This window comes from Diadema setosum, chromosome 13 (assembly GCF_964275005.1).
Source record: "Diadema setosum chromosome 13, eeDiaSeto1, whole genome shotgun sequence".
NCBI lineage: Eukaryota > Metazoa > Echinodermata > Echinoidea > Diadematoida > Diadematidae > Diadema > Diadema setosum.
This window is the reverse complement of record NC_092697.1, coordinates 25,379,220-25,402,184: the sequence shown is the minus strand read 5'-3', so window position 1 is coordinate 25,402,184 and position 22,965 is coordinate 25,379,220. Positions and strand designations below refer to the sequence as shown.

The 22,965-nt window shown below is 41.3% G+C and overlaps 1 protein-coding gene across 1 annotated transcript; it reads left to right on the top strand.

Annotated features, from left to right (window-relative positions):
• Positions 1-467: 467 nt before the first annotated feature.
• On the top strand, positions 468-19,751 carry LOC140236512 (ATP-binding cassette sub-family C member 10-like). Its single transcript, XM_072316435.1, has 19 exons — positions 468-1,922; positions 2,287-2,412; positions 2,860-3,087; positions 3,820-3,976; positions 4,223-4,228; positions 4,936-5,159; positions 5,667-5,918; positions 6,648-6,746; positions 7,394-7,583; positions 9,491-9,742; positions 10,174-10,321; positions 12,056-12,260; positions 12,946-13,161; positions 13,916-14,043; positions 15,423-15,592; positions 16,409-16,569; positions 17,436-17,689; positions 18,443-18,686; positions 19,145-19,751. The coding sequence occupies exons 1-19, from the start codon at positions 468-470 to the stop codon at positions 19,355-19,357; spliced, it is 4,728 nt and encodes a 1,575-aa protein (XP_072172536.1). The 3' UTR covers positions 19,358-19,751.
• Positions 19,752-22,965: the final 3,214 nt, after the last annotated feature.

Genomic DNA, 22,965 nt, shown 5'->3' with positions numbered 1-22,965 from the left:
TTAGAAAGCATGGAGCACTCTTGCAGTGATACCTAAATGTGACAATGCTGTAAGAATTACAATCATTGAAATAATTAGCTTATAAAGTTAGCTATTATATCTGAATCTCATTTTGTAGTTCTTTTTGCTTTTACGTGCAACCAATACATTACCATATATGTCTGGATTCTACTTTTTGCTTGATATGAGATGCTTTCAAAGTTCTCATCCTTCTACCTCACTTCCTCTTTTTTTTTTTTTCCTTCTTCTGCAGATCTGTTTTCTCATGTTTTTTTTTTTGTTTCTCCTCACCATTTTTATGTTTTGCTTTCTGTGACAAACAAAGCAAACATGGGATCATGTAAAAAACAATGGGAAACATGTCTGATGTGTGACAGTTGCTGTACTCATCACTCAATGCCTTGAATGGTGCTTTTATAGTTTGCATAATTGTTTGTTTGTTTATTTGGGTTTTTTTTCTTCAGATCATGGCCAGTGTGATGGGCGTCTCAGTGGAAAGGTTGTGTAGAAGAGCTCCAGGCAACAACACAACCTGGCAGCAGGATTTTCATGAGGGCCACTGCTACGAGAAACTAATGATCTTTCTCCCGAGTCACTGTTTGCTGGGCATCATCAGTGCTTTCTATGTCATCCAGATCACCTCCGAGTCGGGCAGTCCAAGTCTGAAGCAGTCGGTCGTCCTGCGTGCCAGGTTTTTCATTGCGAGCCTGTATGCCCTGCTCCAACTGCTTAATGTGTTGCTGAGACAGGTTCCGGTGGATGCAGGGTTTTCTTCCGTGGACCACCAGGTTGACTGCTTGGTGTTTGTGGCATGGTTCTTGCAGGCCTTGTACCAGTGGAAGCTGCGATGCCAGAGCTCGAAGTCCATTGGGACCCACAAGCCAGTCATCATTGCATGGTTCTTGACACTGCTGGCAGTGTTTTCTCGTCTCACAACCGTTCTTGGGCACGTGCTGAGTGGCAACAGACCTGTGTCGGTCAGTGAAGATGGTCTTGTCATTGTTTGGACTGCTCTCCACTTTCTCTACCTGATTTCTCTGTGCCCCACCAGAAGACACGCCCAAACTCACGAGGAAACTGGAGCTGATGATGGATCATCTGGTTGTGTGAGCAAGACTTCAGGTGAAGAGGAGTCGATGCAGGCGTCGCCTCCACCCATGGCCGAACCAACCAAGCTGGATCTTGGAGCGGGAGAGGACTCTGCAAGTCTGCTGTCAAAACTGACATTCTGGTGGACCCGTCCCCTGCTGTGCAAGGGTGCTGCTGGTCAGCTGTCTCAGCCAGAGGATGTCTTCCACCTGTCAAGCCAACTTTCACCGAGTCGCGTCGAAGCTCGTTTTGCCACCGTATATCCCCAGAGCTCGTCTGCCTTTGCCGAAGACGTGTTTGCATCAAAGGAGTCGGATCCCAGCAGCGGCAAAGCTGGTGAGCAGTCAGGAGCTGCCATCTCTAACACGCAGACCAACAAACCATCTCTCCGTTGGGCCATGGTGAAGATGTTTGGTCCTCAGATGTGTCTCCTGGCATTCTTCAAGGTCGTAGTGACTGTGTTCATATTTGCTGGTCCACTGATGCTCAGCGAATTGCTCTTCTTCATAGAGAATGGCACGGAACCCAAATACCACGGCTACTACTATGCCACAAAGCTGTTCCTGGCCATATTCCTCTTTGCCACTCTCGATGCTCACTTCCACTACCGGCTGAGGAGGCTCATGCTCAACGTCCGCTCCGCCCTTGTCTCCGTTATCTACCGCAAGTCTCTGGCGGTAAGTGCGACCACACTCTCTGCCTTCACCACGGGCCAGATCATGAACTTTATGACGTCGGACACTGATGCCATTGCCGAATTCCCCATCAGGATGCAGTTTATGTGGATTCTCCCTGTAGAGATGGCTGGCTCGTTCTACCTGATTTACAAACAGGTTTGTCCTACACACGCCCTCATCAGCCCTGGTTGCCTTCTATACCCCAAAATTTCGTAGACTCCAATGAAAATCTGATTATGCTCTTATTAGTCTCAATTGGCTTGCAATTGGCTTCTGTTTCTTTTTGTTTTGTTTTTTCTTATTGGTTTCTTATTGAAACCAATAAAAGCTAATTATAAATGCAGTACAACCAATAAAAGCTAATTATAAATGCAGTACCGGTACATATACCCACCTGAAACATTAGTCCGTCATTTATTCTTCAGAAAGTGTATAGGGTACATAAAGATCAAATGCTATGCTTCTTAATCATTTGGGAATGAGAATAACCCTTTCTTCCTTTTGTCTTTATGTTTTAAAGGTGGGTGTGTCTTTCCTAGCTGGCGTAGGATTGATGATGATACTTTTACCCATCACCAAGTTTGTCAGCGTGAGGATAACGAAGGCACACAAGCGCAAGATCAAGCAGCTAGACAGGAGAGTCAAGGTAATGATGTCATAGGTCATGTGACATACGACTAGAATAATCAGGAAAAGAGGTGGGAGATTACCAGTATAGTAGAGAGGGACAGACTGATGAATCAATATAATGAAGTGGCTTATAGTATATGTAATGCCAAGTAGAAATGTATGAAATCTACCTCTTTATCCATATGACCTTGAAGAGATTGCATCAACTCATTTCAAGTGGGATCAGAAAATGTGCCATGCATATTGAAAATTACAGTGTCTGTGCTTTCATGTATATTATGAAAATGTCATGTGGTTGTTACTTGCGGAGAATTTTTTAAGGGAGAGGCCTTCGTGAAGGCCGGTTAAGCACCAAAAAATTGTGTCAGCTGTGTAGCTGTAGCAATGATCTGAGCCTGTGGGTAACATGTCCACCACTTTGCCAGGGACTACTATCATTCTTTCCTCTGTCTTGTTTCCCTAGGTCATGACCGAGATCCTTAAGGGTATCCGGGTCATTAAGTTCTACGCCTGGGAGGCACACTTCAAGGAACAGGTGGGGAAGTGGCGGTCCAAGGAGCTGCGCAGTGTGCAGATGGTGAAGTACCTGGAGTGCGTCTTCGGCTTCACCTGGGGCACCACACCCATCCTCCTCTCCATCCTCACCTTCTCCCTCTACACTCTCCTTGGCAACGAACTCACTGCTGCAAAGGTCAGGAAGTTGTGGCAGTCATACTCATTTTTTTTTTTTAAGATTAAAGGACAAGTTCACCTTGATATACATAAGTATTGATAGAATGCAGCAACATCACAAGTACACATCAGTGAAAGTTTGAGGAAAATTGGACAATCCGTTCAAAAGTTATGAATTTTTGAAGTTTAAATGCTCCCTTCGCTGGATGAGAAGACTACTACAGCTTGTGATGTCACATGTGTACAATGAATTAGGAAATTTGACATACTTTCACTTTTCTTACATAATAAAAGAGAACTTGGCTTGCCTCTCTCAGAAGGCAGGGGGAATAATATTACCCTTTACATACGTCAGTGACAAATTGAGGGAATGTGTACTTTTTTCAAAAAATGATATTTTGTGAAATTTTCTTTATGTATTCCTTATATTGCTCTGCTCATGTAACATCATAAACTGCAGTAGTCTTCTCATCCTGCAGTGACTGCACAGAAACATCAAAAGTTATTTTTGAATGGATCATCTGATTTTCCTCTAAACTTTTGCTGATGTGTTCTATTAAAATTGCTGCATTCACTCAATCCACATGTATATGAAGGTGAACTTGCCCTTTAACTGCAATGTGAAAATATCATTATTTAGGAATGAATGTGGAATTAAGTCAATATTACAGGTTGAAACAGTTCCACTCACAGCCAGAGAGATTTCAAAACATGAAACATTTGATTTGCACCTTCTGTATTTCCTCTGCAGGTGTTCACATGTTTGTCGCTGTTCAGGCTCCTGGTTGGCCCTCTCACATGGATGTCGGGACTGTTGAATTGTACCATAGAATCGTGGGTCGCCCTCAAACGCGTCCAGAAGTTCCTCGACCTTGAGGAATCAGACTTTGAAGAGTACTACCGGTCTGGTAAGTGGTAGTGGGACTATGAGGGGCTGATATAACATTCAATCATTTATTATACTCATTCACAGTGAAAAAGAGATGAAGCAGACATTGTACAGTCTATTATAATGCACATTTTCAGATGTGTGATGGTTGTCTTGTTATTTGATACAAAAAAATACATATTGATATGTGCGTGGTCGTATTTTTGTTTGAACAACAGTGAGATATCCTAATTAGTTAGGGAGAAGTTTATCTTCCTCCAAAGAGAAAATTGTAGCATACTGCGATAATAAATGACAAAATAAGAACAAAATGAGAATAAGACCAGTCAAAGTTGCAAAGAAATTTTTGACATTCTGCGTCATGGTGTTACATATTGGCCATTTAAAATAGTCACAGGGGTATAGTTATATTTTATACCTAGTAGTCACAAATGTGTTGTCCTTAATTTGAGATGTCTATGGCACACTCTTTCATTTGACATTTTGATACGTTAATTGATTGTCATACATACATAGTTTGATTCGGTATGATGTTGCTAATACATTTTCAATTTTATGTAGACCAATTTCGGTACATGTGATACAACAGATATTCTTTTATTGTGTAGATTTTTCAGCAAACCTTTACATTGGAGTTTGAAATTTTCCTTTCTAATGGCCACCACACACTATACAACTTTCAGTGGCACAACTGACCGACTTTGGATCTGAAATAAATCACAATAGCCTCAGAATAAACACTCGTGTCTATTGCAGATCCAAAGTGCATGGTCATAGCAGTCGTGTGACCAAAAGTCGTATTATGTACGATGGCTTAAGTAAGAATATTTTAACCAAAAGCATTATAAACCTGTCATATATATTTTTTAAAAAAGGGTTCTGCTGTGTTCTTTTTTGCAAACAAGCCCATATTAATCAATAATCACAAATGATTATTTTTTTATTTTTATTCTTTATTTTACCACTAATCAGAAAAAGGCCTTGCAGAAGGTGAATGCTTGAAGATTGCAGGAGGAAACTTCCACTGGGAGCGTCCAAAGCGAGACGAGGAGGAGAATGAAGATGATGCACTGGATGAGGAAGAAGACTGTGACGACAACAACAACAACTCAAAGGACATTACTCTTGATGAAAAAGATCAAGAGGGTGAACAAGCGGAACACATTGTGAAACTGGAGGACATTGACCTCAGCGTGCACAAGGTATGTCCCAGGTCCGATGTTATCAAAGGTTTAGCAATTATTCAAAGGTGCCAATTGGAGTGACCGTATGGTAGCATTACGCTGCAGCCATCATAGCTGTTTGCATTAGTTGCCAAAATCTTTGTGAAACGGTCCCACTGACTGAAATATGAGACAATAAGTGCTTTGACCGGCAGATTTTACTCAGTGATGATATCAGCTCTCCCATGATAAGTTGAGGTAGATTGCCTACCAGTCGGCAATGTTTGTATACTATAGCTTTATATGAAGGTCTTGATACTGGCAATTTAGTTTGTGGTATAACTTCTTTGTTCAAGCTCATCCTGTGAACAGTTTTGCACACACACACACACACACAAAAGGTGTTTTGGTTTGGTTGTCATTTTGAGCTCCATAATACCTCCTTCGTGAGAATAGACATGAGCACAATTTTGGAGCCATTATAGGTTTCGTTTATCTTCTGAAATTGTAATCATTGATATTTGTACTCTCTCTCATGACTTGAAGGGCCAGTTTGTTGGCATCGTGGGTCAAGTCGGGTCGGGTAAGAGCTCCCTCTTTGCTGCTATCACGGCCGACATGGTGAAGGAGGGTGGCAGCATTGCAGTGGCCCACCTTGACCGGGGCTTTGGTCTGGCCACCCAGGAACCCTGGCTGCAGCAGGCAACACTGAAGGAAAACATCCTCTTCGGGAAGGCCTTGGATGCCGATTGGTATGACAGAGTCATCGAGGCTTGTGCCCTAAAGGAGGACCTTAAGGTTAGCAAACAGGAGCATTAATTTATCCAAGTGTGCTCAATTGGAGTAATGAGTACCAGCATTCAATTTATCCATGTCCTAATATGATTTGATTAGATATGATTTCATTTCATTCATTTATCAATGTGGCTAAAAAAGAAAAGGAAAATCTTAATGCAAAAGTGGCATGAGTTATTCACATCATCACACAGGATGTTGTAGGCTTTTTACCCAGAGGCCCCCATTCTTGTAACATGAGATAATTACTGCAAAGTGGTACTGTGAAAATGACTGAGGGGAAAGTTAGGGTGAGACATATTAATGATAATGATAATGAAAGGACATTTATATTGCACAGCTACTATAATAATATACTCTACTGTGCATTACAAAATGACATGCATACAAGAAATTCAAACAGAAAATACACTACCTCAAGAGATGACTTTTTAACCTGGCCTTAAACTCATTAATTGTGACTGCTTGTCTGACAAACAAAGGGAGATTATTCCATAATTTTGGTGCAGCGTACAAAAATGCCCTGTCATAGGTAAAAACAGTTCGGAATCAGTTTGGTTTGGTTTGGATTGAGTGTTTCTTCATTACATTACTTTTGAAGGGATTATTGGCCAAGTTGGTTGATCACATTGTTGTAGAGTGGATCTTCATATTCTTCATGACTATTGCAGAAATAATATACATTTTTAATCCATACAGATGTTTGTTTGTTTTTTTGTCAATATGTCACAGATTCTGCCCTCTGGAGACGAGACAGAGATAGGTGAAAATGGGGTCACACTCAGCGGAGGTCAGAAGGCGAGAGTGGCCCTGGCAAGGGCAGTCTATCAGGTAAATATTCACTCATGTGCACGCAAAGTAGAGGGCACAGATAAACTCTCTGGTATCCACACACATTCTGTTATGTTAAAGCCATTGCCATTACATACAATTTAATGTTGCTAGAATTATGAAGCAATGATCCGTGAATCTGGCTGAAAATACTGAGCCTCGACCATCAATAGGATGTCAAGCAATCTTATTTTGATTTACTCACCTTTCAAGCTACAATGAAAACAAAGACAGCCTACTGGGATGGAACGTACAGCCCTTCAGTCCACTGTACTCAAGGGCCCGAATTCATGAAGGTGGTACGATTGAAACCATCATGGTTTAAACCATGGACATTTGTATGGAGCACCAAGTGTCACACGGCCAGTCATTTCATCGACGAAATTATGATTTTGTAACGAAATGGTCATTTCGTCGACAACAAAATGACTGATTGCGTAACAAAATAGGCCATGCGACACTTGGCCCTCCATACAAATTGTCCATGGTTTAAACCATGGTTTCAATTGTACCACCTTCGTGAATTCGGGCCAAGGAGTTTACAAACAACCAGAGTGTGCCAAAAGATGTGATGATCCGAACTGAGCGCAGTAAGAATGGAATTTGTATCCCCTCCTACTCCCCATGTGTCTGATGGCCAAATCTAGGACAGCGACATCTACCTTTTGGACGATCCTCTGGCCGCAGTGGACGTACACGTCGGTCAGCACATCTACTCCAAGTGCATCATGGGACTGCTGCAACACAAGACCCGCATCCTGTGCACCCACCACACCAAGTACCTCACTGAGGCGGATCTGGTGGTGGTCATGGACGGCTGCAAGGTCACCGATGTCGGTGAGTGTAACGGTCAAGATGACTGATCGTGAGATGTTGAAATGTCAATGATGCATTAATTGGCTTTTGTGTCTGTTCCAGTTGGGACATTTGTAAAGTCATGAATTTTTGATACATGAATGACTTATGGAGCCACTTAGTAATGTGATTTTGCTTAAGATAACTTGGTACACCACAATTTGTGACCCGCGACAACGGTTTCAGGCAAAAGTCGCAAGAGCAAATTCCCTCCTAGGCGGGGTACAAAGATTTTGACCATTATTTTTGTCGATTTAGGTTTTTTGCAGAAATCGAATCTTTGATATGTTTTCTACATCTACACTAAATTTCATAGCATAAGACTAAGTTTTTCCTATCGAAAATGGAATTTTAAAGCACCCTACGTTGGATCGCACTCGTCAGTTTCGAGCTTCTTTCGAACGCCGCGCCAATATCCCCAGTGTTGCTACGGCGCAGGGTCTCGCATGCGATTGGCTGGTGCGTCGCATTCATTTACATAAGTCGGCTTTCGGAGACACCAGTTGCAGCGTTCGGGGGAATGCTTTGTCCACTCGTGCACGATTACATGCTCCATTGTTCTTGCTATCGTGGTTTATATACGCTCGCTCTGTAGTGCGTGCTCTTCATTTGGCTTTCTATCCAAACTATTCTACCGCAATGTTCGACAACGGAAGTGAAACAAAAATCATGTAGCATGACATAATCGTGTGAAAAGAAAACTAGATACTCTCAAATTTGTCTACTTGTACATGTAGTAAAAATTATGACAGCAGACTGACTCAATGGAAGGTAGATGAGAGGAAAGGAGCGGTCACATGTGACTAATCATATTTAAATACTACATGTCAAGATCGCACCAAACTAACGAGTCGTGTTTGTCTGTTTGTTTGTTTTAATTTAATTAGCACCACCGAACAAAGCAACATAATGCATTACGCATGTCTTGTAAAAGCAAAACAAACTGGAAGCATGACCCTTGCCAGTACTAGCAATTTTCTGCCTTTAAAAGGGTCGCCAATGATAAAGACAAATCAACCACAATGGAAACGCGATTAACATTTGTAAATGTGTGGATTCGCCACCGCTCCTGTTACATGCACACGGTCATGGCGTGTGGATGCCATTGCGTAATGCGTGCACCATACACATGAGTACATGTACACCATACGTGCAATTATCGTATTCGCCATCTTGAAATACGTACTGTAAACAAACCCGAGCGGAACGCATTGTTTTTTCGGCTCCATACGCTGAGCTCCGAGGAAGGTGCCCGAGAAATTTGACTCTCTCAGTGAGCCAATCAGAAGGCGATGTGGTTGCTAAAGGCGGAGCTTAACATCGATTGGCACCATCGTACGGATGGGTGATTCTCCTCTCGCATCGCCACTCGGACATTGTCTTTGAAAAAGAGGTGAATCTTCAAAGCCTGTTTTCTCGCAATTTTGTCAGGCTAACAAGTTAAAAAGTGCATTTTATTTCTCTTCCTATGCCCACTTATGGTGCCGAAGTATACAAGTATTTTATATCAATGCAAAGCTTAGGAAATGGGCAATGTGATTCAGTGAAAAAATGAATTTTCAAAATTCCCGACTTTTGCCTGAAACCGTTGTCGCGGGTCACATTTGATAGTGACTGTGAGGAACTGTGAGTTATGATGGATAGGAATAAAAAACTGATACCGGTAGCAACTTTCCCTGATACACAAATACCTTGTCTCTTTTTCTATTTTCTCTGGTGTGACTAATGATTCATGCTGCATGGTCTTCAGGGAGAAACATACATAATTGTAATGTGACAGTATGGTATCTGTGTAGAGAAAAAAAAAAGAGGAAATATAGTCAAATACAATTGTCCTGATAAGCCAGTCTGCAGAATTGCTTCTAAGTTACTGCCATTTTCTACCACAGGCCCACCTGACAGTGTTCTCAACCGATCACAAAACACCGCCAACCTCCAGTTCAAGGAGTCGGCAACCAAGAGCAGCGATGGGGACAAGTCTGCCGGGGCAGACGAGCAGGAAAAGAAGAGCAGCGGCAAACTGGTGGAGGAAGAGGAGAAGGAACAGGGCGTGGTGAAGTTTGATGTCTACAAGATGTACCTGAAGGCTGTCGGCAGCAAAGTAGTCCTGGCTTGGTTCGCTCTGCTTCTTTTGATTAAAGGTAAGTCCATCCAGCTCTGCGCATCTCTCCAAATTCTGTTCTGTGATTTTATATATCACTATATCAAAATGTCTTCATATGTTTGTGTTGACTGCCAAAAATTACCTTTTAGAAACTCTGGTAAACGTAGTCTGGATTTAATCTTGTTATTCTTTTTCTCCTCTCTGCACTTCTGCCATTTGTTTACTTTTAACCCATTGAGGACGGATTGATTTTGCTACAACACGCATGTCCCATAGACAACTGCCAAGTATACTCGGGACTCGTCCTCATACGGTTAAAATATCGTCTGTTGAGAATGAGAAGGGCGTTAAGCTGTCTCGAACACTATGGGTTTTGTGACAACATAACGCCCTTATCACTCTCAACCGACGATATAAAGTTAACAACAGAACTTGCATTATGACCATCGTAATATTGTTTGTCTGCAGCCTCCAGTATCTTTGGTGACTGGTGGCTGTCACAGTGGACGTTCAGTATCAGCCAACAGAGGGAAGCACATACCCACAATGCCTCAGCACTGTCGGCTTGTCATTCGTCCTTTACAGAAGAGATTGATGGTTCCCTGGATATTTGCCAGTGAGTGTATTTCTGCTGTCATCAATAGAACAAAAGCTGCATAGATGATATACAGAGCTATATCAACTGAACAATTTTGATTTTCTTCTTTAGAAAGCAAGAACATACTGTAGAAACTTGTTTTCAAGAGGGTTTAATTATGCCTCCGCAACGAAGTGGCCGGAGGCATTATGTTTTCGGGTCGTCCGTCCGTCCGTCCGTCCGTCCGTCCGTCCGTCCGTCCGTCCGTCCGTCCGTCCGTCCGTCCGTCCGTCCGTCCGTCCGTCCGTCCGTCCGTCCGTCCGTCCGTCCGTCCGTCCGTCCGTCCGTCCGTCCGTCCGTCCGTCCGTCCGTCCGTCCGTCCGTCCGTACGTCCGTACGTCCGTACGTCCGTCCGTCCCGTTTTGTTTTTGTCGATATCTCAAGAACCGTGTGGTGGTTTTACATCAAACTTGGTATGAGGGTATATCCTTGGGGGATAATACTTTGTGTGGATTTTAGGGTCACTGGGTCAAAGGTCAAAGGTCACAGGTTATTTTGTGAAAAAAAATTTGAAATTTCACGTTTTTCTCCATATCTCGCAAATGGTTCAAGGTATCTTCATGGAACTTAGTATATATGCTTGTACCGATGGGCAATGATTATCTAGGAAAGTTGGGGGTCATGGGTCAAAGGTCAGGGGGTCAAAGGTCAAGGTCAACTCCTCAAAATATCAGTACTTTCCTTAAAATGCAATATGCCTGAAGGGTTGTTTTTTTTTTAACTTGATGTATGGCATGTATTACCCAATATATATTTTTGGGGAAGTTTCTTGCCGAAAGGTCAAAGGTCAAAAGGTAAAAGGTCAAGTGAAAGTGCTAAATTGCACTTTTTCCTCCATATCTCGAAAGTAACTCAAGGTATCATGAAACTTACATATTTATGCACGTTCAACCTAACAGTGATTCTCTTTGGAACTGTGAGGTCAAAGGTCAAAGGCCAGGTCTAGATAATGCTATTTTCCCATTTGATACTGAAATTATGCTTTTTCTCAATACCTTGAAAATTACTCAATGCATAAACTTATAAAAGGGTCAAAAGTCAAGTAAAAATCATCAGTTCCCCAAATACCTGCACTCTGACATTTTAATCATTCATCCAATTGAACCTAGTTCTAGGAAAGGGAACATTCAGCACATTTGTGTCAAACCTGTCATTTTAATATTTTGCCACTTGTGTGAAACTGTCATCACACATTGTCAAGACATTGTACTATAGACCTGTTAAGAGAACCATGCATTATGGCGGAGGCATATCAGTAGCCGTAGCGATATATCTAGTTTTTGTCAATATTACGAAGTATTGTTGGCCCATGAATTTAACAAAACATGAAAATATTGCTACCTGATCTTAAACAGACAGGCATTAGTGCATTTATTTATGATAGCCCTGATGTCAAATTGCAAAAGCAACATCTTGCATAAATGTCTGTGACCTTCACATTCGAGAAAATATCTGTACATGAAAATAACAGTTTTTATATACAATGTTGTTTTTACAGGTCATAGAAGACTAATATAACACATATGTAGAGAATTATATACATTTTGAGAGAAATTTGCTGTGTCTTAAAAGTTGCCAAAGCTGGCTGAGATAACAACAGTTTGACCCGTAGGACCACTGCAGTAATGCCACTGTGACTGTTCACAGGCAAGATCAGTGGTGCTATTCCATAAAGATTTAACCTTTGAACTCATTGTCTTCTGCCTACTCCAGCTCAGGGACTGATTCGTCCTTGTACATCGCTGATGATGGTGATACCCACGAGACAACAAGCAGCTTGGTGTTCTATCTAGGCATCTATGCCGGTATCGTGGCCATCGGATCCCTCTCCACATTGGCCCTGGAGCTCTTCTTTGCTCACACCTGCGTCAAGGGCGGATCCATCATTCATGAGAAACTACTAGACAGCGTCCTCAAGGTTAGTTGTGGATGCAAGGCGAAAGCTAGGGGATGAGCTCTCACATCCTAATGGATCAGACCACCAAGTCTTAATTTTGTGGTCCTTGCTTCAAGTCCCATGAATACAGTGAAAGTGCGCCCTTTGCAATTGATTAAAGGCACTAGTTTTGCATGATTCAGGTCTTTGGAGATTTCAAGTTTTCATTTAGGCCTGTCATTGGTTGCTTGAATAAATATTTGATTGCCTTCTTTAGTACAGGGTGCTCCCATTACAATGAACAGGGTTATAATGAAGTAACATTTTCAGGTTCCAAATTATATCTTTATTTTTGGTATATCTTTTTGTTCTGTTAAAAAACAAAACAAACTCTGATACAATGAAAAAAAAAAAAGAAACGGCAAGTCATGAGGACTTGGGAGTCGCCTTTAGTTATTAAGAATTCTCAGTCAAACTCATACTTACTTTGATGTCAGTTTTCTGCCTTGCTTACACATGGTGGAGCTGCATAGACATATACAGTTGTAGACGCATGGGTCTTCTGGAGGCCATTACTTTGATCCACCATGTATTAAGCTCTGTATACACATCGTGCGAAAGCAGCAATGATCTCTTTCATAAGGATATATTGAGGAACAAATTGGCCTATGTATCAAGGACTTTGAAAGGTTGTGCAGCTTTTTCTTTTGTTCTCTTATTGTCACAGGCTCCCATCTCTTTCTTTGACTCCACGCCGCTGGGCAGAATCATCAACCGCTTCTCCTCCGATGTACGCATCATCGACAGCCACCTGCCCGGTCTGCTCTGTGCCCTGCAGAGGAGTTGCCTGGCCTTTGTCAGTGCCATAGCAGTCACCTGTAGTGGCCTGCCCTGGTTCTCCCTCTGCCTGATCCCAGCGGGGGCGCTCTACTACTTCCTGCAGGTTGGTCAAAATTTTGTCCTGAATTATGGCTGCTGGTCTTTTTTCCAAAAAAGCAGCACAGTGCTTTGACTGTTTAGGTGCAGTACACTGCCATTATAACAAACACAGTTATTACAAAATTCCTGTTGCAAAGAGGAAAAATTTCAGGTCCCAAAATAAGTATATATCTTTATATCGTCATACTTTATTTATTCGGTAAGAACTAAGCTTCAGTATAATAAACAAATACTGCCAGTCTTGAGGACTTTATAATAATGGGATTGGCCTGTGTGTGTGCATGTGTGTGTATGCATGAATCTATTTGTGTGTGAGTTCAGTACAACTGTATGTTCAGTGTGTAAACTATTTCACACCAGAATTTCTTAAAAGATTGTACAAATTTTGGCTTTATATTGGAGCAATCTTTATATTTTTTTTGTGTGTGTGCATTCATTTTACCAATAAGACAATATAACACAAGTACATTTATGGGAAATTTGCAACTTGACAGAGTCGATCTACGAAGGCCTTTTCATAATCCTTACATGTACTTCGTATGTATCAGTGTGCCCTTCGGAATGGTCTTTTCTGAAGAAAGCAACTTCTGAAAGGACAAAGGAATATTTAGTTCTGCAATGATTCAGTGAGGCATTTAGTGCAGATACAAAGCTCTCATCATAGCTAGTATGCCAAAAGCTTTTGACATCAGACAGAGAAATGATCGACACCATCACGGCACCTCTCTGGTGCTCTCTCACCCTTTCTTATCCAACAGCAATACTACCGCATGACGTCAAGAGAAGTGCGCCGCATCCGCAGTACCTGCAACTCTGCCATTGCTAGTCATTTCTCCGAGACGCTGGCTGGACTCCCTGTCATCAGGGCCATGCGGGCCTCACGACGGTGAGTCGCTCCTTTATGTTGGCCAAGATCATGCTCGATATCTCAAGCTTCCTGCCCGACACATCTCATCGATGCCTGATACATTTCAAAAGATTGGTCCCAGTAACGACTACTACTACGACCACTGCTGCTACTGATCTTACTGTTACTAGTACAGTTAAACTCGCATAAGTCGATCTTCTCGGGACTGAGCAAAACACATCGACTTAGGCGATTTTCGACTTGTGCGTAAGTCGAAAAAAATCGACTTACAGTTTCACCACAGGCACATACATGTATGTTTAATGTACATGTATGTTGTCTACTCTGGAGCCGAGAGCTGGAGCGGCGTGCCGCAGCACGGGTCGCCCAGCAGGGCCGCGGCTAACTTTGCATGGACAGTGTATTAGTATTGGCACAGGTCCGATTACTTTACACCCTTGTTAAACCTTGGGGAAGTGAATATGAACGATATTTGAGCAGTGATTGATTCCAGTTTACCATACCGTGGCTTGAAATGCGTGTAGAGGTGCAATTCTGATTTACCCGTGCCCGTAACTTTTCCCCGTACTTTCCGCTTTGAAAACTCAGCAGCTTCATCCATTATACCACTCCACTGCACAGCGCTGCAAATGCCAAGCTACATCTATGTACACTGCAAGCTCAATACTGTACATGTAAATGAACGCATGTGTACTGTACGAACGCTGTACGTACGTAGCGCGACAGCTGACAGGGCTGTGCCAGCGGACCTCCAAATACGAAGAGAGTTAAACGATCCCATGTGATCGCTTTGAATTTTGATTTTAGATCATTTTTTTTTTGGTCACCTCAAACTCATCTGACAAACAAAATAATGATGAGTAATAAATAATGAATAATAAATGAGAGTGATTTATTACACAATAAAATCTTATTCGACTTAGGCACAGTGAATTCAATGGTTTTTCCGTGAAAGTGTTCTTGGAATTTCATTAGGCGAGTATTCGACTTACAAAATTCGACTTGTGAGTGAATTAATACACGTACATCAATGGGGAAAAATCGGGACTTTTTCAAATCATCGAATTACGCGATTATTCGACATATGCGACGTCGACTTAGGCGAGTTTAACTGTATGTGCATGTATTACTACAAATACATACAAATGTTACAACTGCCAAAAACTACCAACACTACTGCTATACTTACTTCATCTTCTTCACGTTTTCCTCTTCTTTCTTTACCTTCATTCTAGACTTCTTCTCTGTCTTCTTTTTCTTCTTTGTCTCATTCTTCTTCTCTTTTCCTTTCTTTTTCTTCTAAGTAGACCTCCTCCTCCTCCTCCTCCTTCATCTCATTTTTTGTTTTTAAATCAATATATTATATAATCATTCCATTTTTATTTTATTGTGAGCAGATTTCAGAAGGATCACCAGAAGAAGCAGGAGCTTTTCCTCCGTGCCCGGTACAACTGTGAGAGCATCTCCTTCTGGCTCTGGTTCCAGCTGCAGATGATAGGCATCGTCATGGTAACCGTGGTGGCCCTGATGGCGGTGGCAGAGCATCAATACAGACAGGTGGATCCAGGTATGTGTCCTGCTTGAAGATTTAGTAAAGTGCTTTGCAATTAGTGCCATTTTCACTTTGACCCATTGAGGACGTTCTGATTTGCTACAACACCCCCATTTCCCATAGACGCTTGCCCAAGTATACATGGGACTCGTCCTCATCGAGTAATGTATAGTAAAACCTGGTCTATACGTACTGAACACCTGCCAAGTGATCCCCATGGCAATTCATTTGCAGAGAAAATGTGTAGTGAAGTACCAGTATGTAGCGACCACAGATTTGGTTTCCACTGGATGACCACTCAGCGACACATGGGCACAGAGTGACCAGATCACTATAACTTTGCCATGTTGCCAGTGCATCAAACAAATGATGGCATTGAAACTTGTGTACAAATAAGACAATTCTTGACTGTTTGAAAGAGTATGGTTATTAGTTTACTCTATATAGGTTTATATGTAAAGGGTTAATATATGAAGGGGAAGGACTTCTGACAATAAAACAGCCGAGTGGACTGCAGCTATTAAGAAGCACGTCATGAGGTCTAGAAGTGCTGAATTAATATTATCATATGCGATATTAGTCACGACCCCCCCCCCTAAAAAAAAAGAAGAAAAAAAAAACAAAAACACACACCATTTGTAAATATCAGAAGGAATATTTATATATACAGTTGTACAACAGTGCATGTTTCTGTTGACATTAGTATCATTTTACATGTAGCTTGCATTTTGAGACATTTTTTAAAATGCTTTCATTTTTCTTGAAGGATGAAAATGGAATAAAACAAGTTTATCTTACTGATAATGTCTGTCTCCCTCATGAATACGACAGGTATGGTTGGGATGGTCCTGTCCTATGCCATGTCCATCTCACACATCCTGATGGGATCCATCATGCAGTTCACTGAGATGGAGAAACAGATGGTCAGTACAGAACGCACCAAGCAGTACATCGAGGACATTGCCCACGAACGTCAGGGTGGCCGTATCAAGGTGAGCTCCTTTAACCCCCTCCCCTCCCCTCCCCCTCCAACTTCCCCTTCCCCTCCCCCTTCCCTCATCCCTTCCCATTCCCCTTCCCCTTCACCTCCCCCTTCCCCCTTCCCCCTCCATGAGTATTTCAACCCCAGGCAGAGACACCAAATGTTACTTTTTTTGCAGCATTTTGTACTGTTTTTGTTTTTGCCCATATGTACCATAGGTTTTACGGAAAACACAGTTTTTCCACCAAAATCTTGCCTTTTCAGGTCTTGGAATATATTATACAGTGCACTTCCGTTATTGACAAACACTGTTACAACTAAACTCTTGTTACAACAAAGTAAAGATTCAGGTCAAAAAATTATTATGTATTATTTTTACATGTTGTTTTTGGCTGTGACAAAATTTTAAGAAAACTGCCTGTCCTGGGCACTGCGTTCCAATGGGTACTGCCTTTACGATAGTGGTGTTTGATTCAAGGTCAGCATCTCTGCCCAGCCCCTTCCCCTAACCTTCTCTCATCTTGAATTAAGATCTCCACACAGTGGCAGTGAGATATGTGATGTTGGGCCCATATCAATGGAATTCTTTAATGGTGGTAAAGACTTTGGTCCAAAAAGTTCTCAGTTGTGTGGTTATATCTCCTGGTTTGTGCTGATGTAATCAACAATTCTATGCCAGTGCCAACTGTTATTTTGTTTGTGTGTTGTTGGTTTTTTTTTTTTTTTTTTTTTTTTTGGGGGGGGGGGGTGGGCTGGGGTCATTTTCCTATTTCTTTGTGTAGATTACTATACATTATCAAGCAAGCTTATATTATGTGGAAATGATGTCATTACCATTCTAAATCCATTCTAATTGGTATCAAACTCTTATCACAGCCTCCAGCTGGATGGCCGAGCAAGGGAGTGGTCAAGTTTGATGACGTCCAGTTCTCCTACCGTGACGACCACCCAAAGGCCCTGGATGGGGTGAGCTTTGAGACACGCCCGGGGGAGAAGGTGGGCATCGTGGGCCGGACGGGGTCAGGGAAATCCACACTGTTCCTGGCTCTCTTTAGGATGGTGGAGGCCCAGGGGGGACGGATCACAGTGGACGGAGTAGATCTGGCAGACCTGTCGCTTGAAGAAGTCAGGTAAGACATAAGAATTCGCAAGGAATGGAGGGAGAGTTCACACCAGAGCAAAACACTTCCCTCTTGTATTGTTGTTTCTCCTTGTCAGAACAGTCGGCTTCCGTGCTGGACCAGAGATACTTGATTGCACTCTCATTCGTATGCCTATTAGAGGCTTGTTCGTCCGATTAGCACAAAACTTTAACATATGACAGGCAGCGATATGTCATGCCATAATGGGGATTGAAGGAAGAAGGTGTATTTGCAATGAATAGTAGTGATATGACTCTTAAAAGTTTAAAATGTCAGGTTTGCTTAATAAATGTCCTGTATATGTTTTGGTGGGTTCTTTTTTATTTTCAATTTATTCAAAACAATATTGAAAAGTTCTTTTTTGGGGGAAAAAAAATTACATCACACACAACATGCAATTTGAGGCACATGGGCTGAAGGTCTACATGGTGGATCATGGTAAAGAAAAGTATTTCTTCCTCCTAATCATGCATTCACCATGTATGAATGTATGTATGTATGAATTTATGTGAATATGTGAAATATATATAATTATGTAAGCTTTCTGTCTGTATTTTTTTAGTTTGTTTTTTTGTGGCAATTCCTTTAGCTACCTGTAGCTGTTTGTTTATTCATTTACAGGACCTAATGAATACATCTACGTACAATCTACAAACATATACCTTCACCCATCCTAACTTTCATACAAATTACAAACTTCCTATGTAGACTAAGTATTGTTGACTGCTTTCCTCTTCCCAGGTCCCGGCTAGCTATCATTCCCCAGGATCCCTTTCTCTTCTGTGGAACCGTGCAAGAGAACCTAGACCCTGTCGGTCAGTTCACTGACCAACAGCTCTGGTCAGCCCTGGAGAAGTGCCACCTGGGGGACGTGGTCAAGCGGATGGGTGGCCTGAAGGCCCAGGCTGGGGAAGGGGGCAAGCTCTTCTCCAATGGTCAGAGGCAGCTGCTGTGCCTGGCCCGAGCCATGCTGACCAAGGCAAAGGTGAGACTGCATTCCCTGCAAAGTTACTTGAGCAAACTATTTATTTGGATATCTTTGTGAAATTTGACCCATAGCATGTTTCACAGAAAAAAACCCCATACAATAAAGCATGCACAACTTCACAATAAGCTGTTTGGCTGTAGAGGAAGATATAGTCAACCTTGCCTAAGTGGAATTATATGTGAACTGAAGAAATGGCTTTGACTTTAATAGAGAAAATTCAACAGTAGGGATTAAAATCAATAGAATATCAAGAGAAGGGGACTTGAAAAGACCTTTGACTTGGGTGATTATTTGACTTGTGCGACTTAAGCGAGGTTGCTTGTATTTCCTTTTTGTTTAAATATTTTCTTTAAAAAGGAATGTCATGTAATTTTGGTCTTGAAAGTGGTGAAAAATCCAAAAGGGGCACATAATTGACAACGGAATTGTGTTCTTCTATTTAAATGTTCCAACAGGTCTTGTGCATCGACGAAGCAACGGCCAGTGTTGACATGGAAACAGACGAGCACCTGCAGAGGGCCATCCGGGAGGAGTTCAAGGAGAGCACTGTCCTGACCATCGCTCACCGCATCAACACCATCACCGATAGCGACCGCATCCTGGTGATGGGTGGGGGCAGAGCTGTGGAGTTTGGTGAACCCAACATCCTTTCTTCCACCTCTGAGTAAACCCCTCCCCCTTGTGTGCTACTCAGCGAAAAATTTCAATACAGTTTAGTTCAGTACTTTGGAGGGGACTAAAAACAGGCGTTTCCTTGGGTGCTTCCTCAAATAAAAATTCAATTGCATTCTCAGTGACCATACAGTTTGTAGTTCCCTAGATTCTTGGATACGGGAATGAAATGACTTCCTTTGAGAACACATTAATTAAACAAAAAATCGAACACTTTAAGGTCTATCACTTACCTAGGGTAGCCTCTCGGCGTAATCGCTGTTCTCTCCCATAGGGCTCTACCATTATCATTAAGTACCCAGCACCCTAAGGTATCAGTGTTTATTGTATAATATGCTCATGTCAAGTGGGGCATGAGTCAAACAAATTTTTCCAATGCAGGAATCATGCAAGCACCAGCAAAATACTCTGTTCCAGCTGAGATTAAATCCATCACTCCATTGCATTAAGTCATCTTGTTCAGTCAGTACTTTATAAGTCTATCTATCAGACATTTCTTTATGAGGATATCATGTGTGGATATGGACCTCACATTTCGTTATAAAAATGACTTAAAATTACAGTTGTAATTGTCTTTGGTATTTTTCTCCATTTATGTTTAGTGCAAGCCTTTGTTGCAGTAAGTACTGGTATTTGTTGAATGACAAAATTAAGAGCTAGATTGTATGGTCAGTATTTACAGTTGTGCAGGACAATCTCATGTATGTTTAAAGGACTGGAAGTGATTATTGCTATTTCTTGACATTACTAAATTATTATTTTTTTTATCTTTATGGACATATGTTGTTATGATGAAAATCATTATTATCATCATCATCATCATTATCGTGTTTTTATGATTGGTCTCAGCATCTCTTGGATGTGATCATTCAAATATGTATAACGTGATTCAGTACAAATTGTTCTTTAGGTATCTCAGGTGGTATCACAAGTGTGTCTTCTCGTGTTCAGTATTAAGTGTGTGAATTACAGTTGTGTACATGCCATTGTATTACATGTATGTAGTACTACAGTGTACTGCTTCAGTCAATGGAACATTTGTACAATGTATTATGTAAGTGACACAAGTGTGTCTTTGTGTTCAGTAAGTGCGAATTATTATGTAGCAGTGTACTGCTTCAGTCAATGGAACATTTGTACAAGGTACATGTATACGTAAGTGACATAAGTGTGTGTCTTTCCGTGTTCAGTAAGTGTGTGCATTATTATGTACATGTAGTACTACAGTGTACTGCTTTAGTCAGTGGAATTTTGTACCATGTATATGTAAGTTACCTATTTGGGCAAGTGTGTGATGAATACACTTACATTTTCCATAGCGATGCTTTGCTGAGTTACTTCATAGAAGAAACCTGATAGCCCTGTGGAGGGCCAATGTGTGCTATCAGAAACTGGTTTGAAAAAGTTTACTGTATAAGGTCTTATTTTCACGAGGGTTTAATTTTCATGAATTTTGCAAATCACAGTTGGATCGCGAATTTAACGACACGCGAAAATGTCTCCATGCACCCTGTTAAAAGTGCATTAACGTATTGTAAAGCACATTGGCGTCAATTCGCGAAACAACATCTCGCGAAAATGTCTATGGCCTCGTCATTCACAAAAATATCTGTACGCGAAAATAACAGCGTATACAGTAATTCGTTGGCTGAGAATGAGAAGGCTTAACTGTTAAGAGGTCTGGAACTCTATGGATTTTAGTGGCAACTTTACATGCTCTTATCATTGTCACCCAACAATTTAGTGTCAGTATGGGACTGCAACACTGTATAACTAAACATTTTTGTGTGCATGAAACTTAAAATCAAAGTTGGCGAGGAGCTTATATTCGCAGAAGTAAAAGGAATGTGAAAGGTTAGTTTACACAAGACATTGAATGCCAGTTGCAAGTCGTAATAGTTTCATGCCGCAAAAAAAAAAACACTGCTGGCTCTTTATGCACGATAGTCTCATGCTAAGATCACTGTACATGTACACTGATTTTTGTTTCGTTGTTGTGGGAGGTGGGGGGAGGGGAGAGTAAGTGGAGGGGTGTGATCAATTGAGAATGCTTTTTCACTTGGGTCTGGATGGATGGCTGCTTTAGTGATTGGTTATTAGAATTGTCTGATGCAGGCGTTAGACGACTCTTGCCATCAAAAGCCATCTTGATAAATAAGACATCATTATTATCATTATCATTATTTGGTTTAAAGTATCCCACGAGGTCACAGAAAGAAGAGTCTGCAATAACTTCAAGGTGTGGTTTTGTCTTTGCTTGAAAATGCAGTGTACCACCTCGATTCCTCTTGTGTACTCAATATGTTGCTTATTTTGCATAATCTCACTTTCAATACCTGAACATGATTGTTTGGAAATATGAAGGGCTTTCACAGTGTTTGTCATTGCCAATGTCTTGAAAAGACTTGTATGACAGTTTTATACAACGATCTCAATATGGAATATTGTATGCAATTGTTTTAATGATATTATTGAATTTTTACATAGATTATATAACAATGAAACACTCAAGTAGAAATGCCCAACTTTGTACAAGGAGGAATTGGCAATAAAGGTACTAGACTCTTTGAATCCGGGAACTTTGAGTTGGATGTGTATTTGTGTCAATCTGTTATTTTAAACAGAACATAGCGCTTTCTTGGTCAATATGCCACGGTGCTTTCATGCTGAACACCTTGATAATGCTGTCATAGGGACCTATTCATTGTGAATGTGTGACTTTGTAATGGAAAAATAGGAACCCACCAATAAAGCATGCATGAAATCATGAGGTTTTGCTTCTAAGGGACATGAATTTTCTCATTTTGTGATATTTCTGGTCTGCCATACTATCACTGCTTTACAAAAATGAGCATTGCACTTTCATTAGTTACCTCAATTAAAACTTCAAAACATACAAACAAACAACAGTGACTATGAGTGCCATAGCAACTACGTAGCATAGCAACCTTCAGAGGCCCTAAGAGTTGATTGGCTGTGGCCATGTAGTTGTAAAGCTTTCAACTTCATCAGTGGTGCATGACCTTTGAACCAAGATACAACACAAACATAATGCGCAAACCACTCTCAATGCACACGTTATGCACAGTCACAAAATCAAAATACAGACACACATCGCACATACTAATATTCATGCAAACATACAAACATGTAAATCCTAGGTACTTCACACAATATCGATAAACATTCCATGGCTTGTGCCTTGTTACTTGTACATATGTACCCCACAAATTAGTACACAGGTCATAAGAATAATTACCGGGTATTGGGATCTTCGGAGAAAAAGTGAAAAACAAGATGTATGTCTTTGTGTGTGCATGTGTGTGTGTGTGTGTGTGTGTGTGTGTGTGTGTGTGCATGTGTTGAGGGAGGATGATGAGAAATGAAGTAAATACATGCACAAGTAGTCTCCAAATAATCAAATAATCAGAAACCATTTCACTGATGTACAAACTGAACAAACAGTTCGGACATGTACATTAACCAAATAATTCAGTATGCATTTCGGGTAAATGAGTAAAATTTCCAGACTACCTTGATCTATTTTCATAGTTTTCCTCAAAAAGTCTTTGAAACAGGTGCAAAAATAAATTCTGAAGAACCT

Excerpts from the sequence above, each read along its gene's own strand:
- LOC140236512 (XM_072316435.1), top strand. The coding sequence starts at position 468 with ATGGCCAGTGTGATGGGCGTCTCAGTGGAAAGGTTGTGTAGAAGAGCT. Across the intron at positions 1,923-2,286 it reads TCTACCTGATTTACAAACAG|GTGGGTGTGTCTTTCCTAGC; the intron begins GTTTGTCCTACA and ends TATGTTTTAAAG. Across the intron at positions 15,593-16,408 it reads ATACAGACAGGTGGATCCAG|GTATGGTTGGGATGGTCCTG; the intron begins GTATGTGTCCTG and ends TGAATACGACAG.